Genomic DNA, 25,985 nt, shown 5'->3' with positions numbered 1-25,985 from the left:
TTGAAATGCATAACATTTTTAACGTTCAGGCAGTATTTTAAATTAAACTTATTAACACCATCATTCTGATTATTTAGTAAAGTAGCATTTATTCTCATCTTATACAAAAAATCAACCAGTAACATACAGTTGGCACAAGATGATAGTTATAAACAATGCAAACCACAGATAATACACTCACTAACTTACTTATATACATGTTTACAGTTCAGGAAAAAATCATTATGTGCGGGAATGACTTTTTCCTGAACATAAATCTTAAATAGGTACTGATAATGATTTCTTCCCCAGTTTTTTTCCGTTAATAGGATAGCTATCGTCACAGTGACCTTTTCCAGCAATAGATATCGTAAAAATTAGTGGATATAATTAAAAAACTCATTTTGGCCAAAAGTGCACATAATGAGTTTTACCTCCAAACCAGCGATATATTCTGTTTTTTAAATTCTATTTTATTGTTTAATTTGTACTTTTTGAATCATTGTTGTTTTTTTTTAATTTTATTTCTTTTGTATAAAACTATTTTTGCTTTCTTTTTTTCCTCCACTTTGTTTTTTTCTGATTTTCCGAACTGATTACTAGTAATTTTTATTCTAAATTTCATGTTGTGAACGTCCTGAATTAATAATTTGTTATGTACTCAACATGTCTTTTTCAAATAAATACATAAAATAAATAAATAAATGTGCGTGGGTGCGAAACCCGAAATACGCAGGATCGATTCCTGCTGGTGTATTTTTTTCAAAAAAGAATCTTTCTATTAGATATATAATATGTTCTCAGAAGTGTTTCTAAATTGTGTATGTTAAAAATAATAATGCCAAACAAACTTAATTTAAGACGTGATTACCATGATATTATATTCGCATGTTTCATTGGCTGTTTTTTAGCGCCAACATTTTCAACCGCTCTTTCCTTACCGCTACATTTGTTCTTTATTTTTTAGGATTGTGTCCGGAGAACAGATTACAGATTAATCGTATAAGAATGTAAAATCCAGTCGCTATAGTTTTATCTATTACGGTTTGGTTGAGGCAGGGGATGGATTTAAAAAAAACTAATCGATACCATCTGTAATAATGTGTTCTCGCAAATCGATGAAAGGAAATAAGTATGACTAACAAAGTGTTTAGTATAGACTAAGGTTTTGAAGATTTTTTGTTGAATGCATGTTTCGTTTTTATGGCGTAAATATACGTTAATAGTAATTTATAAAAAAACATGTTCTTTAATGTGTGTTCAAGTTTATATATATATATATATATATATATATATCTACACCTTCTATAATAAATAATTGTACATTATAACAGTCACATCTAGAAGGTAACCCACTTATCTTATTATCATGTTCCCTGGTTATGTCATTTAGACTGTTTAAACAGTCTAAAGATTAGGTCCAGTTAAAGTATAGGTTTTTATAGTTTATACTGTAAAAACCTGAACTTAGCAGTATTTATTTTTATATAAAATTTCAAAATTCGTACATAATTTTCGTTAAAATTGAAAAGTAAAAAAATGTATTCACATATTGACAGTGAGAAAAACTTCTCGTGTATAATACAAATAAGGACAATTTCAATTGGCAGATCGAAATAGTTTAAAAAATGTTCAATATAATTCTGAAGGGAAAAATTACACTACAAAAAAACATCTGCTCGTCGCGAACAAATTTCACTCGGCATGGGGAATAGGTATAATAGTAAAATGTAGCATCGGCGCGTGTGCAGGAGATGCTTTTTTTCATTCGTTTCGGCTAACCGCGTGACGTTACTGCCCCACCATGGTCTTGCATGTAGACGTGTGAGAGAGTTGCAATATTGCGCCTGTTTTTTTATTCATGAGCATATTCCAATTTAGACTATTTTCGATCTATGACCTTTGGAGCAACTAATATAATATGGCTTATTTGTACGTTATGTAAATGCAGCTCTGACTCTGAGCAATATGTAACATATATAGGTAATACAACAGTAATTTATATTAATTTATGTCAAAATATCTTACTTAAAGCTGAATATTCAATGGTCTGTTCACCATATTCACAATGGCAGCACTGTCAAACTCAAATGTGGCATGAAGTAAACACGGTACTGTCGTCCTGTTGCCAGAATGAATTTACGCATTTGCCCTTTTGCTAAGATATGTTATGCACGTTCGCCTAAATTTCCCTTTTATTTTCGCTTGCATATATCTCGCGAAAGGTACTCTTTATACATTCGGCGTATATTCAAGATATTATGTATTTTAGTAAAACGTATAAAAAATTATAAAATCACCTTCTCACAATATGGGTCATTTGACATTGTGTCAAAACAGATAGATATAACGTATTAAAATGAAAGCTTCTTCTACGAGAAACATTTGTATATTTCTGAACTATTCTAAATGGTATTTATGTAGGTATATTGGCAGTGGCGAAGATTGGAGGTAAGCTGTTAAAATCCGACATAAATAGTGAACACTATACTTTGTACACATCACGGGAGATGGCATTTTGCAGAAAGAGCTCGCTATCCGAATGGGAATGGCTGAAGCAACATTCAACTCGATGCGAAATGTCTGGGACTCACGATTATACTTGGTCAAAACGAAATGCCGCCTATTCGACGCTTGCATTCTGACGGTGCTGCTTTACGGTAGCGAATCATGGCACCTTACGAAGGCTCAGAGCAACCGTATACTGAGCTTCGAAAACAGATGTTTGCGACGAATACTGGGTGTGCGGTGGTATGACTTTAGGAGCAACGAGGAGATAACAGAACGCACCAAGCAGCCTCTCATCACGGTGAAAGTGAAGAGGCGACGTTGGACCTGGCTCGGCCACGTGCTGCGGATGCCAGAAGAGAACTTTAACCTGGTTTGCCTGTTCTTCAAGCCGACCGGATTCCGTCGATCTGGAAGGCTGCTAAATACAATCTACAGAGTGTATACGGCGGAGCTACGGGATGCTGGTTTGACCTGGAACGAAGCAAGAAGACTGGCGAGCGACAGGGATTCTTGGAGGCGCCGCGTGGTGTCCATATGCTCCAGTTAAGGGGCGGATATGGCCAAAGAAGAAGAAGAAGAAGATACTTTGTCAAACTTACGTATTTGTTTTCATTGAACTAAGACCACAATTTGTATAATATAGTGTTTGTTAGTTTGTAAAAAGAAATTAACCCTGCCTAAATCAAACCATAATAGTTTAGGTGTGCTATGGGCAACCCGACAAAAATAGTGCAGACTCTTTCAATCATACTTATTTGTTTTCGATGAATTAAGACTATCTAATATTACAGATGGTGTTGGTTAGAAAGCCCTGTCTAAAATATATATATAAAATATTCTTCTATCTATAAAAAATCTACAACTTTGTTATGATTTAACGGCATAATTTTAAATATTTTATAGATAGTGAACTATTTTTTTACTATTATCTATTATGGTTTATTTTACGTAGGGTTTCATTATTTTTTTTTAAACTAACCAACACTATCTTCATATTGTAGATGTAGTTCAATGAAAACAAATAGGTACCTACGTATGACTGACATAGTTTAGTGTGCACTCAGAGTAATGATAAAGTATGTACTCTTAGATTATAGAAAAATATAGATAGAGCTATTGCAAGTGTTTGTCCCTCAAAACATGACGAACTTTTTCACGCACTTGCCTCGCCCCCTTCACGCTTCCTCCGCGACCCTTTCCTGGGTTATTCGAAAATATGTGTGACTGTGTGGTTGTCGTAGTGTTGCCAGATATCGAATATTTATTCCAATGTTATAATTTTACAAGCGATGTTTTTATAAATTATATTATGGCAACACGGGCGTGTTGGCTATGCACTTGGTAAAACATTACTCACTAAAATCGGCTCATGCGGGGAGGGCTGTCTGTACTATTTATGTCGGATCTTAATAGACTACCTTCACCCTTTAACAGTGGTATATTGTATATGACGTATTTCGTGAAGAATTTTGCAACCTTATATAACACATAGAATAATAATTTAATTAAAAATCATTTTTAATTTTAATTAGCATCAAAATGTGGAAGTTTATCCCGTTGTACCTTTTGATACTGACAGTAATAATAAATGACCCTTTTAAAGCTTTTGGAATAGTTTAATCACTGACATGTTTTATTCCTCTGGCGTCAAAATATAATTTAAAAAGTTTACCTACTTACCTTGTATTATACTTAAAATTAATATTTGTAATGCTCGTTAATTCGTTTCTACTGTGAATCTCTTGTGTTTCTTATTAATATATTTGTTGAAAAGTTGCTCCTGCGTAAAGTTTATCGCGTAATAATGTCTAAAATTCAATCCTGCCATATATGCTCGAGATGAAACAATTTAATGATGGCAACTTTCTTTGGAATTATTGCTTCAGTGGAACTCGAAACAATGATTAAAACAATATGTCTGCTTTCAGACGATATTGTAATCATAAGAAGGTCTTAACATATGGTTTCCCAACTGTTGCGTTGAAACCATCCAAACTTTAATATCACCCTACATTGGGAATCAGAAAATGGTCAAGAAGGCGACGCTTCGATTTGAAAACGTAATTCACAATAAAACATTTTTTTTTATTTCGACCATGTCCGATCCTAATAGGATCATATGGGCCTCCACAGAGTAGAGGTTTGTATTAACAGATTTTGTGTTTACGAGAAATGGATGTTAGCCACTTGCTCAACCTATTAGGTCCATACCCTGACTCACACATATATTGAAAAACAATACTGTGCGTACTTGTCAGACCCAGGATTCGAACCTGGGACCCACGGCGTGATAGTCCAACGCTTAAGCCACGCGGCCACCGTGGGCGTAAAACATAAAACGTAAAACATAATTGCTTAAAAATGGATGATTTTAAATTTGTCTTCAAAAGGAACGAAAAAATAATAGTAGGTACGCTACAGTGGCGATGGGTGGAGGTAGGCTGTTGAGATCCGCCATAAATAGTGCACATTAAACTCTGTCAATCATACTAAATTACTAACAAACAACCCTGTACAAAAAAGAAATGGTTAATAAAAAAAATATAAATTATACATTCAGAAATCTGTAAATGCTCCTTTTTTTTTCATTTATTGTGTTAACTGTCAATTCATGGTGGAAATACATGCATTTTTTTTTAATTAATAAAACTCAAATTTTTTATCGTACTTTTTCCACTTTTATGTAATATCTGGACCGGTTTCGTCCGCCTCAGAGGGACATTTTCAACTAAATAATATTCAACACAACAGGCATTTATAATAACAAATTCAAAAACTGACAAAAACAATTAACTAATTCATTGAAGTATCCTATCAAATAATATTATGTCAATAACTTGCATATTAATATTTCATAATACCTCATTAAAGGGACACCAAAACCAAGCATTCGAAATTAATATTAATTAACATTAATTAAAACAAAATTATTCATTTTAAGAAAATTATGAGTCAACAAAGTAAATAAAAATATAAATAAATAATGCGCAATCTATGTAGTTAAAACAATGAGACAATACATACTTGTTCTCTAGTGATACTTTATTACATTTCTTCGATTGGTATTTTACATAATTATGTTGATGGGGAAAATGTTTGAGAACCATCTCTCTTAAGTATTATAATTTTACCTATCTATTATATTATGTATATTATGACTTAAGTTAGATCGTTAAAAAGCTTTGACTTGTTTGTCAAAAATATTGAAATTTTACAGAGTTTGCTCGAAAACATTTCTTAGAATACAATTAAACAAAAATTCAGTTCCTTCTTTGAGAAAGCAGTTCTTAGAAAATTTATTTTATATTTAAGTTCTAAAACAATAAAATATTTCAAAACATTATTCGAAAATATCTTTTTCACTTGTCAAAACTGAAGCTGTAAAATACAGGAAATTATTAGAAGCCAAATTATTAAAAACAAAATTATTTGTTTTCCTTTCTTATCAACCTGTCAAAATATCACGAACTTCTGCCAAAGTTTCCATATGTCATTTAGTTAAGCCTCGGCATGAAAAACATCTATTTTGAATTAGGATTTTTGTTTGACTTCCGTACATACATAAATACCAAGGTCTATCAGTGGCGAAGGGTGGAGGAATGTTGTTAATATATGACATAAATAGTACATACTAAACTTTGTTTGAACTAAAAATACAAACTGCAGATGGTGCTGGTTAGTTTTTATAAATCAATTACGATTGTACTCGATCAAAACCAAATGCCGCCTATTCGACGCTTGCATTCTGACGGTGCTGCTTTACGCTAGCGAATCATGGCACCTTACGAAGGTTCAGAGCAACCGTATACTAAGCTTAGAAAACAGATGTTTGCGACGGATACTGGGTGTGCGGTAAGGTATGACTTTAGGAGCTAAAAGGAGATAAGAGAACGCACCAAGCAGCCTCTCATCAGGCTGTGAGTGAAGAGGCGACGTCGGACCTGCCTCGGCCACGTGCTGCGGATGCCAGAAGAGAACCAAGCCGACCGGATTCCGGCGTCCTGAAAGGCCGCTAAATACTATCTATAGAGTGCATACGATGGAGCTACAGGATGCCGCGTGATGTCCATATGCTCCAACTAAGGGGCGGATATGGCCGAAGAAGAAAGAAGAAGAAGAAACCAATCCATAATCGTTTAGATGTGCTATGGGCGATCCGACAAAAATTGGGTACACTTTTTTAGTCATACTTATATGTTTTCGTTGAATTAAGCCATTAAGCAAATGCCATTAGTTAGTTTTTAGCTACGCATGTAATTGGCAGGTGTATAGAAATTCAAATTTTCTAGAATATCGGGATTGGAAACTATATCACGTGAAACCAGGGAAAATGCTTTAAGGAAAGAAATAAACTACGAGCTTCAAGAGAATGAAAGGCGAGCATGCCTTAAAGCATGGCCCCCACATCCTAAAGCGGGACCCCAGGGCTCGATGTTTGGCACCCCCCCCCCCCCCAACCTATCGCTAAGTTTAAGGTAATATAATATTCTACAGCAGGAACTCCAAGGTTTCTGTAAATTTTTCGAGGTTTTTGGCATTTTTAAATAAATACACTTAAATTGTCTGCACTCGGTATCATAATATTGTGAAGCACTAATCGCGAGCCATATTGGATAAATAGTCATTTTTATTAGTCAAGTAACACACTAAAAATAATCATAAAATAAAATTCTACTTGTGAAATAGCTTTGTTTTTTACTATTATTTTTTTATTTTAACTATTTCTTTTTACTATTGTAGCGAATTTGTGATGGATATGTATCTCACATAAGTGGTCGATCCACCACGCCGGGCCTCCAGGCTAGAGCCCTGTCAGCCCCCCTTGTGGGGGCCATGCCTTAACCCTTAAATGCTTGGTGTATTCATACGAATACACAGCATATTATGGCATCTATTGTCTAAATCTTCCAAAATTTAGTATTGACGTAATATTTTTAATCATTATCAAAGTCTATGCTTCCATTTAGTTTCACGTTTGACAACCAGATGAATGAATGAAAACCAGAAATGCTTCAAAAAACATTAATCATATCGTGTATTTTGATAACTATTATATAGGAGTATATTGTGAGAAATGTGGAATCGTATTGTGCTTTAATCAAGCAAAAAATTGTTTTAAATTATTCCATAATGTATTATAAATTGTTTTGTTAGTAATTATAAGAATTTGATTTATAATATTATAATTATAAGGTTTTAATTAAGTCTTTCAATTTTTCCATTTCATGTTGTAAACTTTCACTTTTATGAGCTAAATGCATGGTGTATTCATATGAATACAAATGGTTTTTATATTAAAATTTGTCCAAAAAATAATTTTAATTTTTTTTTATTATTTTTCCCATCTTATAGGCAATCAACCACATATGAATATATTTTTTTAATCAAAATCGGAAAAATCATGCATTTAAGGGTTAAAGAAAGCTAGTCGGAAAATACTCGTTTAAGAAATTATGACAAGGAAAATATGTCTTCTAAACTCGTTCCAGATAATGAACCCATTTTCAAAAATACTCCGTACTAACGACATATAGAGTGTAGGTACCTATGTAAAACATTTGGATTCTTGAATGGCTTGGCTTGTCTTCGACGAATCCTAGAAGCTTGCTCGCACGTAAAGCGTTGTTTACCAGTGGTCCAAAATCATGTTAAGACGGTACTTCAGTGAAACGGCAAATAATTTTCAACTATAGGTGCGACGAAATTTTGGACTCTCTGGCAATCGGAGAGCGAACGTCGAGCTATGAACACGTCAATTTGTTTCCTGATGGCGACGTGGGTATTAATTCTTAAATCGTGTAAAGATGACTAAAAAACGTTACCCATTTACTTGAAAAGAAAACATGTCAATGAATATATTATTATTGTTACTAATAGAACAATAAACAGAACATTAAATGGACGCATGTTGGATTTATATGACAAATTATATCCGCGCATCGCCTAGCAACGATCTTTTTAGACCTCAACTACTCAACTACTGAGGTATAGCCTAAATATTATTATTGGGCGATTGTCTGTTATTTGGCTCACTAATTTATTAATAATGTAAGTATATGTCTGAATTTATGCATAACGTCATTATTCATTCTTCATTATGACGAGTAAAAACACATTTTTATATAACCCACAATTTACTATGCTATTTTAATATACGAATATATAATATTATCATTTTGTTGTTTGATACAATAACGCCGGACAGAATCGAAATGGATCCCGCATCTGAGCGCGATTTACGATATGTAAATAACACAGGATATAATATATAAAATGGTCGGCCGAAACATCGCGTCGCCACATTTTCAATTTGGTGAAGCGATTTCACACCTGTGGACAAAAGCAATCAAGCCACAGTTGGCGAAACGTCCTTGTAAATACATTCCAAGTACGCTTTGGTTGATAATTGAATGAAATTTTGACTAGGAGCGACGTAATAACATTATGATTTTGCCATCGGATGGTTCGGTTTCAATGAACGAAATTAAAATCAGCGATATATTTACAGACCTTTAAAATTCCACCACAATAAAATTGTAGACAGTGTCGGATTTAAGGACTTGAAGTCCCGAGGCACAACCGATTTAAGGCCCTACGACAAAAAATAAAATATAAGTAAACCATAAATTACAACTACCAACGTAAAATATCATTTTATCTCTTTACTGGAATCTCATGCAATCAGATGATGACTAATAATAATATTATTGGTTTATTTTTTGTGCACAATTACGTTCCAGAGGCTAAGAGTCGAAGTAGGCTGTTAAGATCCGACATAAATAGTACACACTGAACTTTGTCAGTCAAACGTATTTGTTTGCATTGAACTAAGACTACAATGGTTGATAGTGTTTGTTAGTTTTTAAAATTCAATGCCTAATCCAAGCCATAATTTATAATAGTCAAAAAATTCGGCTATATATTATTATTTTTTAATTATGTCATTAAAGCATACATTATTTTAGATATTTTATGGATAGAAGAATATTTTTTATCGATTATGGTTTGGATTAAGCAGGGTTTAATGAATTTTAAAAAAACTGACTAACAGCATCAGATCTGTAACATGCATTCATAATTCGTCGAAAACAAATAAGAAGTATGACTAAAAAGGTAGGTATGCAATATTTTTGTAAAATCGCCCACAGCATACCTAAACTATTATGGTTTGGTTTAGGCATGGTTTAATTGAATTTTGAAAACTAACCAGCAATCTGCAAATTGTTTTCTTAGTCCAATGAATACAAATAAGTATGACTGACAAAGTTTAGTAGGTATGCACTATTTATGTCGAATCTTAACAGAATGCCTCCACCCCTCGTCACTGGTACGTACCTATATGTTTGACGGTAAATTAATGTTTTAGGCCTCTTTTAGTTTAGTTACAGAGGTTTTATTATGCTTTGGATAATTTGTGAGAAATGCGTATCTTTTGAAGATTTTTGGGTACTGTTCGGTTATGAGGAATACGGCGGAAAACACATTTTGAAAATTCCCGATATACTGGATTATTTGTTAGTTTGGGTTAGTTTCGGTTAGGTTAGGTTGAGTTAGGTTAGGTTTGGTTAGGTTAACCTAACAAATAATCCAGTATATCGGGTATTTTCAAAATGTGTTTTCCGCTGTATCTCATAACCGAACAGTACCGATTTTTGTATTAGTTTAAAACTGTATGATTGATTTGAACTGTTTCTTGCATTATCTTTGTCAAGGAAAATCGCCTGTGATTGTAAAATAAATATACTACCTACAAAACATTAGTTAATATTAAATTTAAATAAAAAATATTAAATGATAAACCTAACACTGATCAACAATGGTCAAATATAACGAAGGGTTTAGAGATATCCCGAGGTCTCCAGCAAGGAGACAAACTCACTCACTTGTTCTTCGATTCGGCCATCAAATACGCGGTTAGGTTAAGTTAGGTTAAGTCCCAGGCCCAGGTTAACTTGAGTGTTACGATACTCGACAAACCGAGTCAACTGGACGGCTACGTCTGTGACCTCAACATTATGGGCAGACCCTTACACATTGTCGAGGAGGTATTCGACCCTCTCCGATCGACTGTGTCTAAATGAAAATAAAATCAGGTTTATATCGGAAAGTACATATTATAGGTCATTCACCTGCCTGGGCTCTAAAATTACACAATAAAACGAGGAACATGAAGAAAACAAAATATCAGCTGCAAACTGGTCATACTTTTTGCCGCTACCGATTCAAAAATCATACATAAAATACAACTTAGTGATTTTTGCCAGACGGAGGATTTAAAACCGCACCGATAACTTCATAGACGGTAGAGCTACTGGATGTACCTATTAAATGGGTTTCTGCCAAAAGTTGGTAAGTCGATAATTTAGGTATTTAGATTTAAGAGAGAACCATGTGTCCATATATTATAAATATGTATGCGAGTGGCGCACTCAGGATTTAATATTGGGAGGGGGCAAGGAGGAGAAAGTAAATTTGTCCCAAAGGCTCTTTTTCTTCTTCATATAGTTATTTTTACATATTTTCACAATACACTGCTACAAATTTGTACAGTTTCTTCTATTTTTTACTAAATTGGAGGCATAGTGGCGGTAACCGTTGAGCGTGTCATCAGCGACTGGCGGATTGGAAGTGACTAACAGCGACCATGTTGGACATGTGCGCCTAGTGTGCTAAAACATTACTCAAATAATATCGGCTGTGCTACCCGCTTGGTCTAGAGAGCTACAATATTTATGCCGAATTCCACTGAAAAAATGTTCTTTTGATTTACACCACCACCAACTGTAGTGGGTGTAGTCGTTCTTTTCGCCGAATGTTTATCGTCGATTTTTGGTTTTTTAAAATTGAGGTTCCAAAATATTAATTGAAAATGGACAAAAAAAAGTATTATTACATTTAACTTATACACACAAACCTACTCAATACAACACAGCCTAATTTCTCGTCAATCGGTCTTTTGTCTATTGCACTCGGTGTACCTACACCATGGCCCCCACATCCTGAAACGGGCCCTCACGCTAGGATATTTGGCTGGTCCCCTACCTACCGCTAAGATTAAAGGCAGTGTGAAACACTACATTACGTTTTTGAAATTGTGTTTTAGTTCAAATTAAAGGTACTTATACAGTGAATCATTAGCGATTTTTAATAAATCTACTTTAATAATGGAGCAATAAATCGACACATATATCAGAAAATATATTACACAATTATATAATTTAAAATGTTCATGGCCAAGAAGTATAATAGCGCCGCAGGCGACTTTTTTTTACAATTAAAGCTAATTTATGATGTGTGTTTATCTCAGATTAAAATCTAAGAAATTTTTCTAAAATTGGTGCTGAGAATTACAAATCATTTTTTTGCCGTGCTTTTATTTGTCTAATGTATAGTTTATTGGCTTTCAATTTCAATGTTTAAAATTATTCTGATAATTTTTATGTTTGGGGGGTGCCAATGCAGTAAAATTACGAATAACTGATATGTAATAATTATTTTCAGAACCTAATACTCCGTTTACACGTGCATGGATTTTACTGTTGACCGTAAGTATTATCGCGGCCATAACAAGAAAATGTATGGGTAAACATGTATTATCCAGATTATCCTGCAGTTGCAAGCTTGCATGCATGCAAAAAGTTTGGAAGCTTCTAAATTTTCATGCGACAGTAGTGATTTTGTCGATCTGCGCCTGCGCAATAGTACGATAGTGGCGAACCTGCCGGCAAAAAAACGAACTATACTCATTTTGAGGTTAACAGATTTTCACTACCTGTCAAATAGTACTTACTATAAAATGACAACATCGCGTCTCTTACTCTTGAAGAATGAGATTGGAGAGACAGTCACCACTTTCACGTGTAAACAGTTATTGTCACGATTGTTTAACATACGCACTATTGCTGCCAGTAAATCCATGCACGTTTACAGATGCTATAATACGCATTAGCTTGTTAAAATAGGTATGATATATAAATTTTTATTGCATTTGTTGCGACAAGTATTTAATACATTGGACGCTTAAAAACTAGTCAGCAGTCAATGTGATTTATTAATATGAAATATTATGTAAGTATGAAAAAATATCATAATTTTAATTTATTACAACGTTTTTATTAGCTCGTATTCTTGTTTGTCCGGTGGTTGGTTTTCCAGTACAAATCTTGTAATTGCTTTTCAATTAACTTCCCGACTAGCTAGACATTTGAAACTTTTAGAATATACTCGTATCAGAACACGATCCCAATGCATTATTTTAATACTTTTAGCCATCTTTAAGCAGAATTGAATTCATTTTCAGTTAATTCTGTTTTGTATGGAAAGTTATTTCAGAAACATCCGTAAAAAGTAAAAGACTATTATTGGTTGCTAAGGGGGTGGTCATAGCAACTACATTATTAATATATACGTGCGTTACTATGGAAATCAAAATGAAATGTCAAGATGACATTTCAGTATTCTATATTTGTTTATTTGTTTGTTTTTTATTTACTTCATATCAAGTACAAGTTTGAGCATATTGAGCATAATAATTCAACAGAAAATTTAAAGACGTATATTAAAAATTCTTTTCATCTTGTAATTATTTTTTAATTATGTTATTTATGAAATTTATAATGTTTTAAATATCTGAACTGTAAATATTACATTATTTAGAATAATAATTGTCTTTTATGATTAGTATTAGAATGTTTACCGTTTGATGTGGTTTTACTAATTTTAAGTTTGAAAATAAGCATCATTGGTATGTTCTTCCCTTGCCACCCTTCACATAAATAACAGGGTGACCACAAATTGAATTTGATAGAGCGATACCACTCCAATTTCAGTGATAGGGTCATCTCGTAAATTCACTCTATTCAAGGTAGACAGCTTACAGCATCAGCTGTGGGATAACTCTCCAACTTTAATGAAACTTTATATTTACACTTATAGCTTCGTAAATATATCGTCAAGACAGTCAGTGTATTTTATCTTTATACTTTAACTTTTTACGAATATTGGTTATCAGCTATTCGTTTAACTTGTTCGGTGTATCAGTGACTTCCGTAAAAAAGTGTTGCTCTTGGGTATAGATAGGTACATATTTAAAATACCGCCCCTTCAATTTTTAGTCTCAACTTTTATATAAATTCATTACATAAGTACCTATTACATTTTATTAATTCTTCTATTTCATATGCAATAAAAACCGTTCAAATTCTAATGTACGTATCCATATTCGCTAAATTTCTTAACCCATTGGAGACAATCGGCGCCAATTTCGCGCCGCTGTTACAAGGTGCAGGGCATGGTCAAAACCAAACATTTTTAATCATATTTTGATTTTTTTTTAAGTTGCAAATATTTTATAATAGATGTAGCTATCATTTTATGGTGTTAGTTATCTTTATAGAGTCCCATATATTTTTTAAGAATTATTTGATTTATAAAATGTATTTTTATTTAAATTTAACAAAATAGTGACCGATTTGGTAGGTGAGAGTGAGTAAAAAACATATAATGACCCTCCATTTTCTAAATATCTTAAAAAGTACTATATTTTGCTCCAGTTTTAGTATATCTTTATTTTATCATTTACTTGTGTCATAGACTTTATACCTTTGTCATTTCGTATAAAAAATGGCTTAAAAAACACAAAAACCTATATTTGACATGTTTTCTTTATTCCACCGATACACAAAATTAACTTAAAATATAAGTAAATAGTAGAAGAATTCACTACCTATAAATATTTAAAGAATTTATTTGAATTAAAATGAGTTATATTAATTTTAGAAATCAATGTGCCTTTCTAAGTGATCCTGAAAAATTCACCCTGTCTCAATGGGTTAAAATGCGTTTGATTGGTTTTGGTTGGTAACCAGGGAAACACGTGTGAAAACTTTTGATATATGTTTATTTGAATTGATTATAATATAATTATATAGATGTCAATTTGGATTATGTGCATGACTGTCTTGCCCGCGCCAAGACCCACATCGGACTGATTTCAGCCGAGAGTCGGGACGCAAGAGATATTATCAGATATATTATTATATATTGTAAACCTCGGCAATCCTAAACTTTGTATGAGACAGCACAAACCATCTAATTTTAGTCTAAATCACAGGTTCTCAAACTTATTTCGACCACCGCCCACTTTGAGATTTAAAAAAATCTAGTGCCCCCCGTATTTTTTAACTTAGCTTTTTACATTACCATCTGTTGCGTATCTTAAAAACAGTTATTGCAAATATAATTTTGAAACATGCATTATTATATGGATAGGATAGATAGGGTGTGACACATATCCTATTTCTGATATCAAAGAATGTTTCAATGAGAGGAAATAAAACTCATACTTAATCATATTTAGAAGTATTTATATTAACAAGAAAGCTTTGAATTTAACACTTATTTAATGTGAAGGATGAATCTGATGCATTTCGACGATTTTGTTAATATCAGGCTCGAATTCACTTAAAAAAAGTCGCCGCGTTCAGTAACTTGCAAGCCGATTTCTTTTTTTAGTTATCAACGTTGCTACAGCATTAAATTCATGTTCACATAAATACGACGATGGGAATACTATCAGAAATTGTTGAATAACCAACCATAACCCAGGGTACAGTTAAGAGATTCGCTTCTGCAGCCAAAATTCATGGTAGCCATTCTTGAATTTAATTTTTAATTTTAGTTCTTCTAACTGGGATTATCCTGCTGTGTTGACATTTGAAAAGGGATTCAACACCCAGTCTGGTATGTCCAAGTGGAATCGTGTCTAGATTCCGTCGGATTTTTATAGATAGAATTTGTCTGCCGTCGCCCCTCTAGATTTACTTAACGCCCCCTAATTTTCTTTGAGCCTTCTACTGCCTCCCTGAAAGCCTCCAGCGCCCACAAGGAGGTGTTATCGCCCACTTTGAGAAAGACTGGTCTAAATAGGCGGTGTAGAAAAATACACATCATCTCAAAAGGCTAAGGGTAGACCTGGTTACTTGGATGAGGTCGGGACCCACATTGGGTTGTAGTACCGATGATGATGATTTCCATTTAACAGAACAATTATTTTATACTTAAAAATGTATAATATTATTGCTACTAATAATTAAAATGTTATGGCCGTATACTTCGTATAGAAATATATTATATGAATCAAAGCTGACCAATTTTATTCTGCTTTTGTTCCAGGTTCCGAGGTTTAATGGATCCTCATTTCTTCGATACCACGGCTTGGGAGACACTGCCTTATCGTGGCTGGAAATACAGGTAAAAAAACTCCGTATCTAAATGTATTTATTGTACATAAACCCTCTTTTACACTCTTTTCCTCGAGGGGAGAGCACCTCCCGTGGGATATTTATGTGAATTAAATATTCTCTTGTAAGTAACGAAACAATGGCTAGATAAAAATATATAAAAACAACCAAGATAAAGTTACATTACTAAACAATAATAAATTGCTTCAGTTCCGAGGGTTTTGGGGACTGCATAAAGAGTGTTTATTGGTCTCCATGGGATTTAATGGGTTGAATGCATATTTTTTTAAGTAAGTACAATTTCTTTATTTTTAGTAGCGTAAAATCGCATGCAGGAAAGAAATGTTCGTCATGAATTATCACGAAGTATCAGGCTCAAATGATATACCAGGTTTGGGGTTCTGAGGTTAACGAACCTAAAAAAATAAAAGCAAATTTTAGAATATAATATTATAGAACAGACATGGGCAAATGCGGCTCCGAGAGCCACATGGGGCTCTTCGTTGGGTTAAGTGCGGCTCCCAATATCTTTTGAAAAAAATATAAGTATGTATTTTCTTTTCCCATTATACTTGTATTTTTGCGAGTTTTCCTTTCTAAATGTAATAAGTGACCAGATTCGCGTATTGTTTTCTTTCCTATTTTTTTATATTTTCTAATATACGTATTTGTTATACTTTATATAGCAATTAAGATTTGTGTAAAATGTAATTAAATTTCCATTTATGTAGTTAATACTATGTGTGAACGTGTCTATGGGTGAGGCTCTTTATATAATATATGAAAATCCAGAATGTGACTCTCGTTGACCTACTGTACAGAATATGTTAAATAAGTGAAATGAATGTTCCTAACAAATCAACGACTTAACTATAACGCAGATGCTCGTACACACAGAACAGATAAATAAATGTAATTTATATAAGTAGGCTATACCCCAATACGGTACATTTTGAAGCAGGGTTTTGAATATGTGAGTATCCTACGAAAATGAAACACACATTATAGACATGCAATATTGTGTGTTGAAACCTTCAAATACACCAATATTGAATGAACGTCAGTGCATACACCGAGAGCAGTTGTCAAAACGGAGGAAAATCTTAGAATGATGTAGTCTTGACACCTTGTATCTTTATCCCATATTCTTCCACACTCGAGATCGGTTTCCTGTTACTCCACACCCGTTAGGTATTTCAGTTCCCATTAATTATGTGTTTTTTGACATTCTGGTTCCAGCCGACAGCTTAGTCTAGTGACAATTTCTAGATTTTGAAATAATAATTCTCGAAATTTCGTAAAATTTATTTCTCGAGTTAGGTCTTTTGTGATTTTTCCTCGAGAATCCTACAGACGAGATTTTTCGATCACAAGTGACCATAAATTTCCAAACAATATATAGGTAATTGTGCCGCAGATGCCATCATGAGCTTCTATAATATTTTTTTTACGAAAACAGTTCATTCCATGTAGATAATTATGATAAATACCTTTTTATGTCGGCACATAGGCTTTTCGATCCAATATTAATTGTTAATTTAAAATTTGAAATTTTCATACATTGGTCTAAAAAAAAAGTTATAAAATCTCATGACGGCATCTGCGGCACATTTACCCAATATATATTCCTCTATCTAAACCTGAAAGTTGACAATTCATGTTACAAAAACAAGCAAACAAGTACGAGTATTCCCTGGATAATATGATTTAAAATCACAAAATAATATCATACATAACTATCTACGGTTATAATCACACCACCAAACTACGTATGAAAATGGCCTTATCGATACTTTCATCAGCATTTCGTACTCTCATCACACTAATGAGATGTGGTTTAAAGTGTCAACGAATTTAAATTCAACGCAATACTCCCTCGGTGTTAATTATAACGCACATTTTTCAAAAAGACCCGCCGGCCGCCATTTTGGCACGTCAAATTTAAGCCACTCGAAATGGGGGTCGCCAGCTACAATAATCTCCGAACGAAATGTTGAAAATTGGAAAGGCGCCATTTCTAAAACGATGTCTAGTCAGTGACGTCCCGTGGGGGTAGGCAGATTGAGCATCACTTGGGGGCGACAGTTACTTGAAGGGCGGCAAATCGAGGAGAAACATATGGTATATATTATAGAAATAGCTACCTAAACTTAATACCGAAAATATCTTTCCATTAAAAAAAATTAGCTCACTGATTGGAAATAAAATGTAAAAAATAACATAAATTAACATAAAAGGTTTAACAGGACTGTAATTTTTTGTCGGGTTCACGATGTCTAATTTACTTCCGCTGCCCTTCGACGTCCTTGGTGACCACCAATGACTCGTGCAGATTTACGAATTATATTTGAATTGGTAGGTACATACTTACCTAATAAATTTATTCAAATACTTTTGCCAGTCATCGCGAGTTTTTAAAGTTGTCAGGTGTATTTTTAAATGTATCTGAAACCGTGGACTCGCAATACTGTCTATTGAAGTAGAGATGGCATTTAAATTAGTAATGTATCCACACAACACATTTCTTAGATGTTTGCGTCAAGAAAAGATGATAAAAAAATACTGTTTTAAAAATGGGGCGACATTCTGGCTCTCGCTAGGGGCGGCATGTTGTCTAGGGACGTCAGTGTGTCTAGTAATAGAAAACCACAAAAGAAACTAGATAATAATAGTATTACAGCAGAATGGACTTTAATGTACGTATGCGAGCGAAGCCGGGGTCAAATCCCTTTTTCAGTAAGTTATTTTTATAAATAAATTCGTGCCGGTTATATCATCGCATTGTCGAAAAATTCTCGCCTGCGGCATTACTTTCAGGCTCGCCGTTCCAGCATCAATTTCTAGCGGCCGAATCTTTAGTTATATCAATAAACGGGTAGGTACCACAAGATAAAATAACAAAAATATAATAAATTTCAATATATCGCAAGTAGTGTAACATTTGTAAAATAATCTCTTCTCTGAATAATAATATTAGTATGCGAAGAGATACTATAAACACTTCTAAAAGTGGCCCTTGAGCCTAATTCCGAGATAAGTACCTACCTAGTCGGAGTTTCTAGGGTTATCTTTGTAGAATTGCGGGCGTATATTTTAATAATAAATTACTATGTACTGCAGATGTGTGTATGAAATAAAATTTTCTCTACACCAGCGTTTGCCAATCACCGGTCCGCAAATAATTGTCACCTAATTAAAAATGTATATGCCAAAAATTCCAAACAAATCAGTCAAAAAAAATTAAATACTCATACAATTTGTTTGTCTAGTCTGTAATATGGTGGCCGCGCGGCATAAGCGTTGGACTATCATGCCATGGGTCCCAGGTTCGAATCATGGGTCTGGCAAGTACACATGAGTCGCTTAGAATCAGAACTCACATATTCCAAAAATCAAGTTTTGAGATAATCGCTAAAAACCAACAGAGCACTATTTTTTGTAATTAGAAGAACAGTATTGAGCTCCCTAGAATATTAATGAGTGAGAGAGTCGAATAACTTTTTTTTTTTTTTAGATATATATATCTAATACTCCTAACGTTGCAGACATACAGCATACTATGATAAATAGAGCTCCCCGATTGGTTAGGAAGGCGTTGGTGACAAAACTCTATTCATTGAAATATACGACATATTACACCAACAATGAACTTTGTCAACAATTTTCACATGGTTTAAATTGACTTTTAATACTCAACTATTTTTCGGTATATAGATTAATTCATTTAGAATCACTTGGCATATTTAACTAAAAAACGACAAAATTGCAATATGTGAGTTATGATTCTAAGCGACTCACATATTGTTTTTCAATATGTGTGTGAGTCAGGGTATGGACCTAATAGGTTGAGCAAGTGGCTGACATCCATTTCTCGTAAAAACAAAATCTGTTAATACAAACCTCTACTCTGTGGAGGCCCATATGATCCTATTAGGATCGGACATGGTCGAAGAAGTCTGTAATAAAAACGAAATAGAGAAACAAAATGCAGCACTTCGTACTAAGGATTGCAATACCAAATGAAAATATCAATACAGGTTTTTCGGTATTTCTTATTTAATACCGGTATTTCTTAAATATTAAAAAAAAACCGAAGTGGGTTCTTATCAATAAATATAGCTATTAAAATCTTTTAAAAATATGTTGACATTTAAAAATATGTATTGATCGTGATTTTTTACAAATAATTTGAATATATTAATAGTTTTAAGAAAAGCCCTCAAAAGTTCATCAAGTGCAAATAAGTCCGACTGCAGGAAAAGCTTCTTAAATTCAACGCTTGTACAGTCATCAATAATTATAGAATAATTGAACATTTTTGTCACGGATGTTTTCTATTTCGAATTAATATTATGATAATTCATCGCGACAATTACTTATATAAATAATATATTTTTTGATGAAATTTGTTTTATTATTTTTTCACCTGTGTTGGATTCACTGCATTTTAGCAGCACATAAATTATAATTCATTTTCAAAAACGTAAACGAGTGTGCTTTCTTAATACCGAAAATTCCGGTATTTTGTATTTTTAAAACGGGTATTTCGGTATTGATAAATACTGGAATACCGGTTTGAAATACCGGTATTGCAATCCCTACTTCGTACCATCAAAACAATACTAACTGAAGCCACAATAATTATTATCGACTATTTAAGCAAATAGGTATGCAGCTGCAGATTTCACAGTATTTTTTTAAAAACTTAAATATAGACATCGTATACATTGGTTTCTCAAAATCTATGTCTAAAATCTGAAGTTCTATTATTACCAATTTATTTACATATCAGGATCTGATTATTTAAATTAACAATAGAATCTTCGTGTTACATATTATTTGATATAAACATCTATTTTTTTAATTCGGATTCAGACTGTTACAAAATAAAATTAATTAAAACTAATAATATGAAATACTATGTAAATAATTTTATATCTGACTTAACGGTTAGTGAAATATTTCTCAGAGTTTTTCCGGGCGACAGATGTAAAAATGTTGGGAAACACTTGCTCTAAACGACATAATGGAATCTGAATCCTCCATAAACCATAGACGTATATTCAACGTTTGAATTTTAAAATGTTCTTTCTCATAAAACCAAATAAGTGTTCGAAAAACCTCTCCTAGAAGTATCTTCTAATAATAATATTTAAAATGAAAAGAATAAATTATTCTTGAATAGATTTTGTTATCTAAAAAATAACCCGAGCTATTATTGTAAATGCGGCTTCGAGGCTTCGTCCACTTACTTATAATAAGTAAAAAAAAACATGATTTTTTCAGTTTACATAAAATGCACGATGTAAACATCCTCTGTAATGGGTTCGCATTACTTTTTTGCGAGCAGATTAGGGTTGCCACCACTGACTTGCTTGGTTGTTTTTTTCTACGCTATTTTTCTGTTTACCAACAATTCGCTAAGCTTTCACGCATAGAGCAAGATGCTAAAGGACAGAAGAGTTATCTATATTATAATTTTGAATAATAATTGCAATACGTTAAGTAATTGAAAAAAAATGTAGAATCTCCCCATTCCATATTTGAATAGAGAGAGTGGGGATTTTAAGGATATAGATTCTCAAAGCACTGACTGTTTGAAATTATGCATGTATGATAAACCACCGTTTCGAGTTTAAATTATTATTACGTCTTATATGCGTCAATTACATTGAGCTACTGTACGAGCTGCTTGTTGGCGAATTTACAATCTGCCTGTAAAGTCGCCCAGTGTCATCATTGAACAAGCTAACAAGCAGATTGTAAACAATCTACCGAGAAAAGTTGAAAGCCGGTCAATTTTACACCCTACACGCCGGCGTGTGGGCCTACTGCGTCTGCGCAGTAGCAACCTCCCGGTAAATAAACCAACTACGTTCTGTGAAAATAGTCGCTGGCTTATGGCTTATCAGCGAATGGAAAGTTTTGTGTCTCATCATCACAATCGCAGTAGCTGAATCGCCCTATATTAAATTCGCCAACAAACAGCTCGTAAAGTAGCTCAATGTAATTGACGCATTATACACACTCTTCTTCTTAAGATTTTCCCTGACGAAGCAACGTAAAAACTGCCACTATATAGAGGCAGGCATATTATATTGATTATTCTGAGCCCACACACCGATTACTCAGTATCTACACTACCTACCATATCCAATATATAATAAATACAATTGATTATTATCCTGTGGGCCCAGCGCACAGTAGGAGAAAAGCCCAAAAACGTGGCCAAAACCCCAGAAATGAATTTTCGAAATGGGGATACTTGAGTAGTCTGTCAGGTAGAAGAGTAATGACTGCATTTCATTGTAAAAGGGGAAGCGTTTTGACCGTATACTTTCATCGCTACGACAGTTGGAAGCTATGGTTGGAAGTTAGCCTTCGCGGAGAGTGTACGCGTCGCGTGCTAAACAGATGAAAATAACGGTGACTTTGAAAACCCATAAATTTCAAGTGAAGTGTTCAATTTCAATTCTGCGACTTGAATACGACTTCTGGAGATATGTAGAAAATATTTTTACATTGGTTGAGTCTATACTTAATGTATAAATTATTTAAATGTAGTATAAATATCTGCATAAATAAAATTGAATAATTTTGAAAACTTGCATTTTCAACTATTCGAAAAGTTATATATTTTGTCACATTTTGCAAAGTTCATAGTCTAGGCCTTTAGTTTATTGTATAACCTTGCAAAATTTACAAAAGTTAGCTGCGGAATAGGTGCGTTTTGGGCTTGATAGGCCATTTTGTTTACTATAATTTAGCTTTTGAATGCGTAATCAGTGACCTTCAAAACCCGCATATACCAATTACTGTCATGATCTGACACTTTTTTAACATCCATGTCCGCCATTTTGGATCGGCCATTTTGTTTACAATAGTTTAGATTTCGGATTCGTAATCAGCGATCTTAAAAACCCGTATATACCAATTTTTGTCAAGATCTGGTACCTTTTTAACATCCATGTCCGCCATATTGGATCGGCCATTTTGTTTACGAGCATCTAGATTTCGGATTCGTAATCAGCGACCTTGAAAACCCGTATATACCAATTTTTGTCAAGATCTGGCACCTTTTTAACATCCATGTCCGCCATATTGGATCGGCCATTTTGTTTACGATAATTTGGCTTTCGGATTCGTAATCAGCGACCTTTAAAGCCTCTGTATGCTAATTTTTATTCAAATCAGAGGTCATTTCAGGTTTTGGCCACGATTTTGGGCTTTTCTCCTACTGTGCAGCGGTATTATGTAGTATTTTGGTTAATTAGGGTCGCCACCAATGTCCCCTGTAAGGTGTGCGCATGTGCGCGCGCACAACCAAAATGTGTCCCCACACACATGTTTTCATCCCCCGCAAAGTCCTCATATAAAAATATTATAACAGAAAGTTTCCTTCGCCAGATTTTAGTTTTCCTCGAATGCACGAAACCATCACATGCGCAATTCTTCGACTCATTTCTCGGAAGGCGAAGGTCAAGTGCGACTAACGCGAGCACGCAAGTGCTGTCACCCTGAGATAAAGATAGAATATCAGCATGACAGCACGTGACGTGATTGTAATGTTTTCCGGTCCTTACGCACATGTGTATCGACCGCTTAGCTATAATAAAATATAAAGGTATCGAACATATCGGATGTTCAACCCTGAAAGTGATTTCAAAAATGGCGTATGAGAGAGACTAGAAAGAGCGGTTGGCATGGGGTTGAATGGCCCCTCTTTATAAATAAAGCTGTCATATTAATAATGAAACGCTGGGATGTTTTAGTAATCCTCTACTATACTTTATCTTTAAATGCGTTGTCTCTAAACATTTCGCAGTCGTACTAACTATATCAAAGAGGAAATTTTACACAAGGAAAAACTGTCTTGTCTAACACTTTAACCTATACATGGTAAACATTTTCCAGGTAGTAGTATAGATAGTTTTACGACGCAAGCTTAGGTTTACTTTACTTATTATATTATCAATATTATTCATAATATATTAATTATGACGATATTGTAAAGACTTTAACACTACTGGACGGCTGCATAATGGAGTAGGACGCAAGTCATTGCAGGGACCAGTGGGTCTATTCTATACACAAGGCGGCTTTCGGCTGCTATCGATTGGAGTGGCGAAGGGTGGAGGTAGGCTGTTACTATCTGACATACATAATTCACACTACACTTTCTCAGTCAAACGTATTTGATTTCATTGAACTAAAGCAAATGCCGCCTATTCGACGCTTGCATTCTGACGGTGCTGCTTTACGGTCGGGAATCATGGCACCTTACGAAGGCTTAGAGCAACCATATACTGAGCATCGAAAACAGATGTTTGCGACGAATACTGGGTGTGCGGTGGTATGACTTTAGGAACAACGAGGAGAATTGAGAGAACGCAACAAGCAGCCTCTCATCACGCTGAAAGTGAAGAGGCGACGTTGGACCTGGCTCGGCTACGTGCTGGGGATGCCAGAAGAGAACCTCAACCTGGCTTGCCTGTTCTTCAAGCCGACCGGATTCAGGCGTCCTGGAAGGCCGCTAAATACTATCTACAGAGTGTATATGGCGGAGCTACGAAATGCTGGTTTGACCATATGGCAAAAGAAAGAAATGTGTAGATAGTGTAAGTTAGTTTTTAAAATTAAAGTAAACCCTGCCTAATCCAAATAAAAGTCAAAAAATATTTTTTATCGATTACTATCGGCTTAATGAATTTAAAAAAGAAACCAACATCATCTGTAATATGTATTCTTAATTCAACGAAAACAAACAAGTATGACTGAAAAAGTGTGCATTATTTTTGTCGAATCGCTCATAGCATAGTTACCTACCTAAACTAATATAGTTTGATTTAGAAAGGGATTAATCGAATTTAAAAACTAACCAGCACCATCTGCAAATTGTATTTTTAGTTAAATGAAAACAAATAAGTGTGACTGATAAAGTTTAGTGTGCACTATTTATGCCGAATCTTAACACCCTACCTCCACTCCTCGCCACGGATCGATTGTAGTTTATCATATTTATGTATTGACGCGGTTAATTTTTACAATAAGTTAACCGTCTAAACTGTCAAACTGTCAAAAAGTGTTATGTGTTAACAGCCCCTCTCTTGGCTGTGTTAACTTTTAGAACGAAATAGACAGTTTAGGCGGACTTATTGTAACAATTATAATACCTAAAATATGATAAACTACCGTCGATAGATGCCGATAGCCGCCATGTGTATAGAATAGACCCACAGATCTGTTAAAATTCCCAGTTTTTAAAGCCTTAGTTTCGTGTTGGGTTCCGGTGAACAATAATCTAATGCAGGGGGGGGCAAACTTTTTGTATGGAGGGCCAAATTCAAGAATTCAAAATGAGCGGCGGGCCGCAAGTAAAATACCATTTTTAGATATACACTATTTATTATCACGAAAAATAAACATTACAAAAAAAATAACGAGAAGATTGAAACTGTTGTACATTTTTTTAAATTCAGGTGTTAATTTTGTAGTTGATATTCTCAAAACTGCTTGTAAGTGGGCATCGGAGATATTTGATCGTTAAGATTTTTTATTGAGGTTCATGATCGAAAATGTTTGTTCACATGTATAGGTTGATCCAAAAATAACGAACATTTTTCAATAACCTCAAGTTGTAGCTCTGTCGGTACACTATCAATATCTATTGAAAATGGATCGCGTACTATTGCTAAATAAATTTTAATTTGTGTCAATATTTTTTTTTTAATTATAAAAAAGTTATTCGTAATCAGAAGTAGGTACAATTAATGATGGCGGGCCGCAAAAAAATACCCGGCGGGCCACATGCGGCCCGCGGGCCGCAGTTTGCCCCCCTCTGATCTAATGGGTTCTTTTCCGTTACATAGTCACATCAAAAACCGAAACCCCCGATCTGCGGTTTGGCTCTGATTGTTCTAAAAACAAGACATAAGTAGGCAAGTATTATAGGTAGGTATATAATGGATATTTTATTTTTATTTTAACACTCTATATTTCTATACTATTTTTCAAGATAAATTTACCAGGTGAAATGGACACAGATACCTATTTCCAAGTACAATATTTAAAAAATATATGTGTAGTGATAGATATATTTATTTAACAATTGGTACAAGTATGTGTGAACGATGGCCAAAAGCAATAGAATAAAAAAGTACAAAATTTAAAAATCAATGGAACCTCAGAAAACCTGACGTCTATTAGGGATTCCAGTTCGAGGTTCTTAGGATTTGAAATCAATGTTTCCGGTTC

At 34.0% G+C, this 25,985-nt stretch overlaps 1 protein-coding gene across 1 annotated transcript in view; it reads left to right on the top strand.

Annotated features, from left to right (window-relative positions):
• Positions 1 to 25,985, top strand: part of SP2353 (EGF like, fibronectin type III and laminin G domains protein pikachurin) — a 404,662-nt gene that overhangs the window by 366,252 nt on the left and 12,425 nt on the right. The window contains exon 9 of the mRNA XM_085943262.1: positions 15,664 to 15,741. Coding sequence (XP_085799388.1) covers positions 15,664 to 15,741 — 78 coding nt within the window. The remainder of the gene's footprint in view (positions 1 to 15,663; positions 15,742 to 25,985) is intronic.

This window comes from Rhyacophila brunnea, unplaced genomic scaffold, assembly GCF_057557595.1.
Source record: "Rhyacophila brunnea isolate RB1 unplaced genomic scaffold, BYU_Rbru_1.0 scaffold_15, whole genome shotgun sequence".
Lineage (NCBI taxonomy): Eukaryota > Metazoa > Arthropoda > Insecta > Trichoptera > Rhyacophilidae > Rhyacophila > Rhyacophila brunnea.
Note: the sequence above shows the minus strand (reverse complement) of the source record. Positions and strands in the feature narration are given on the sequence as shown.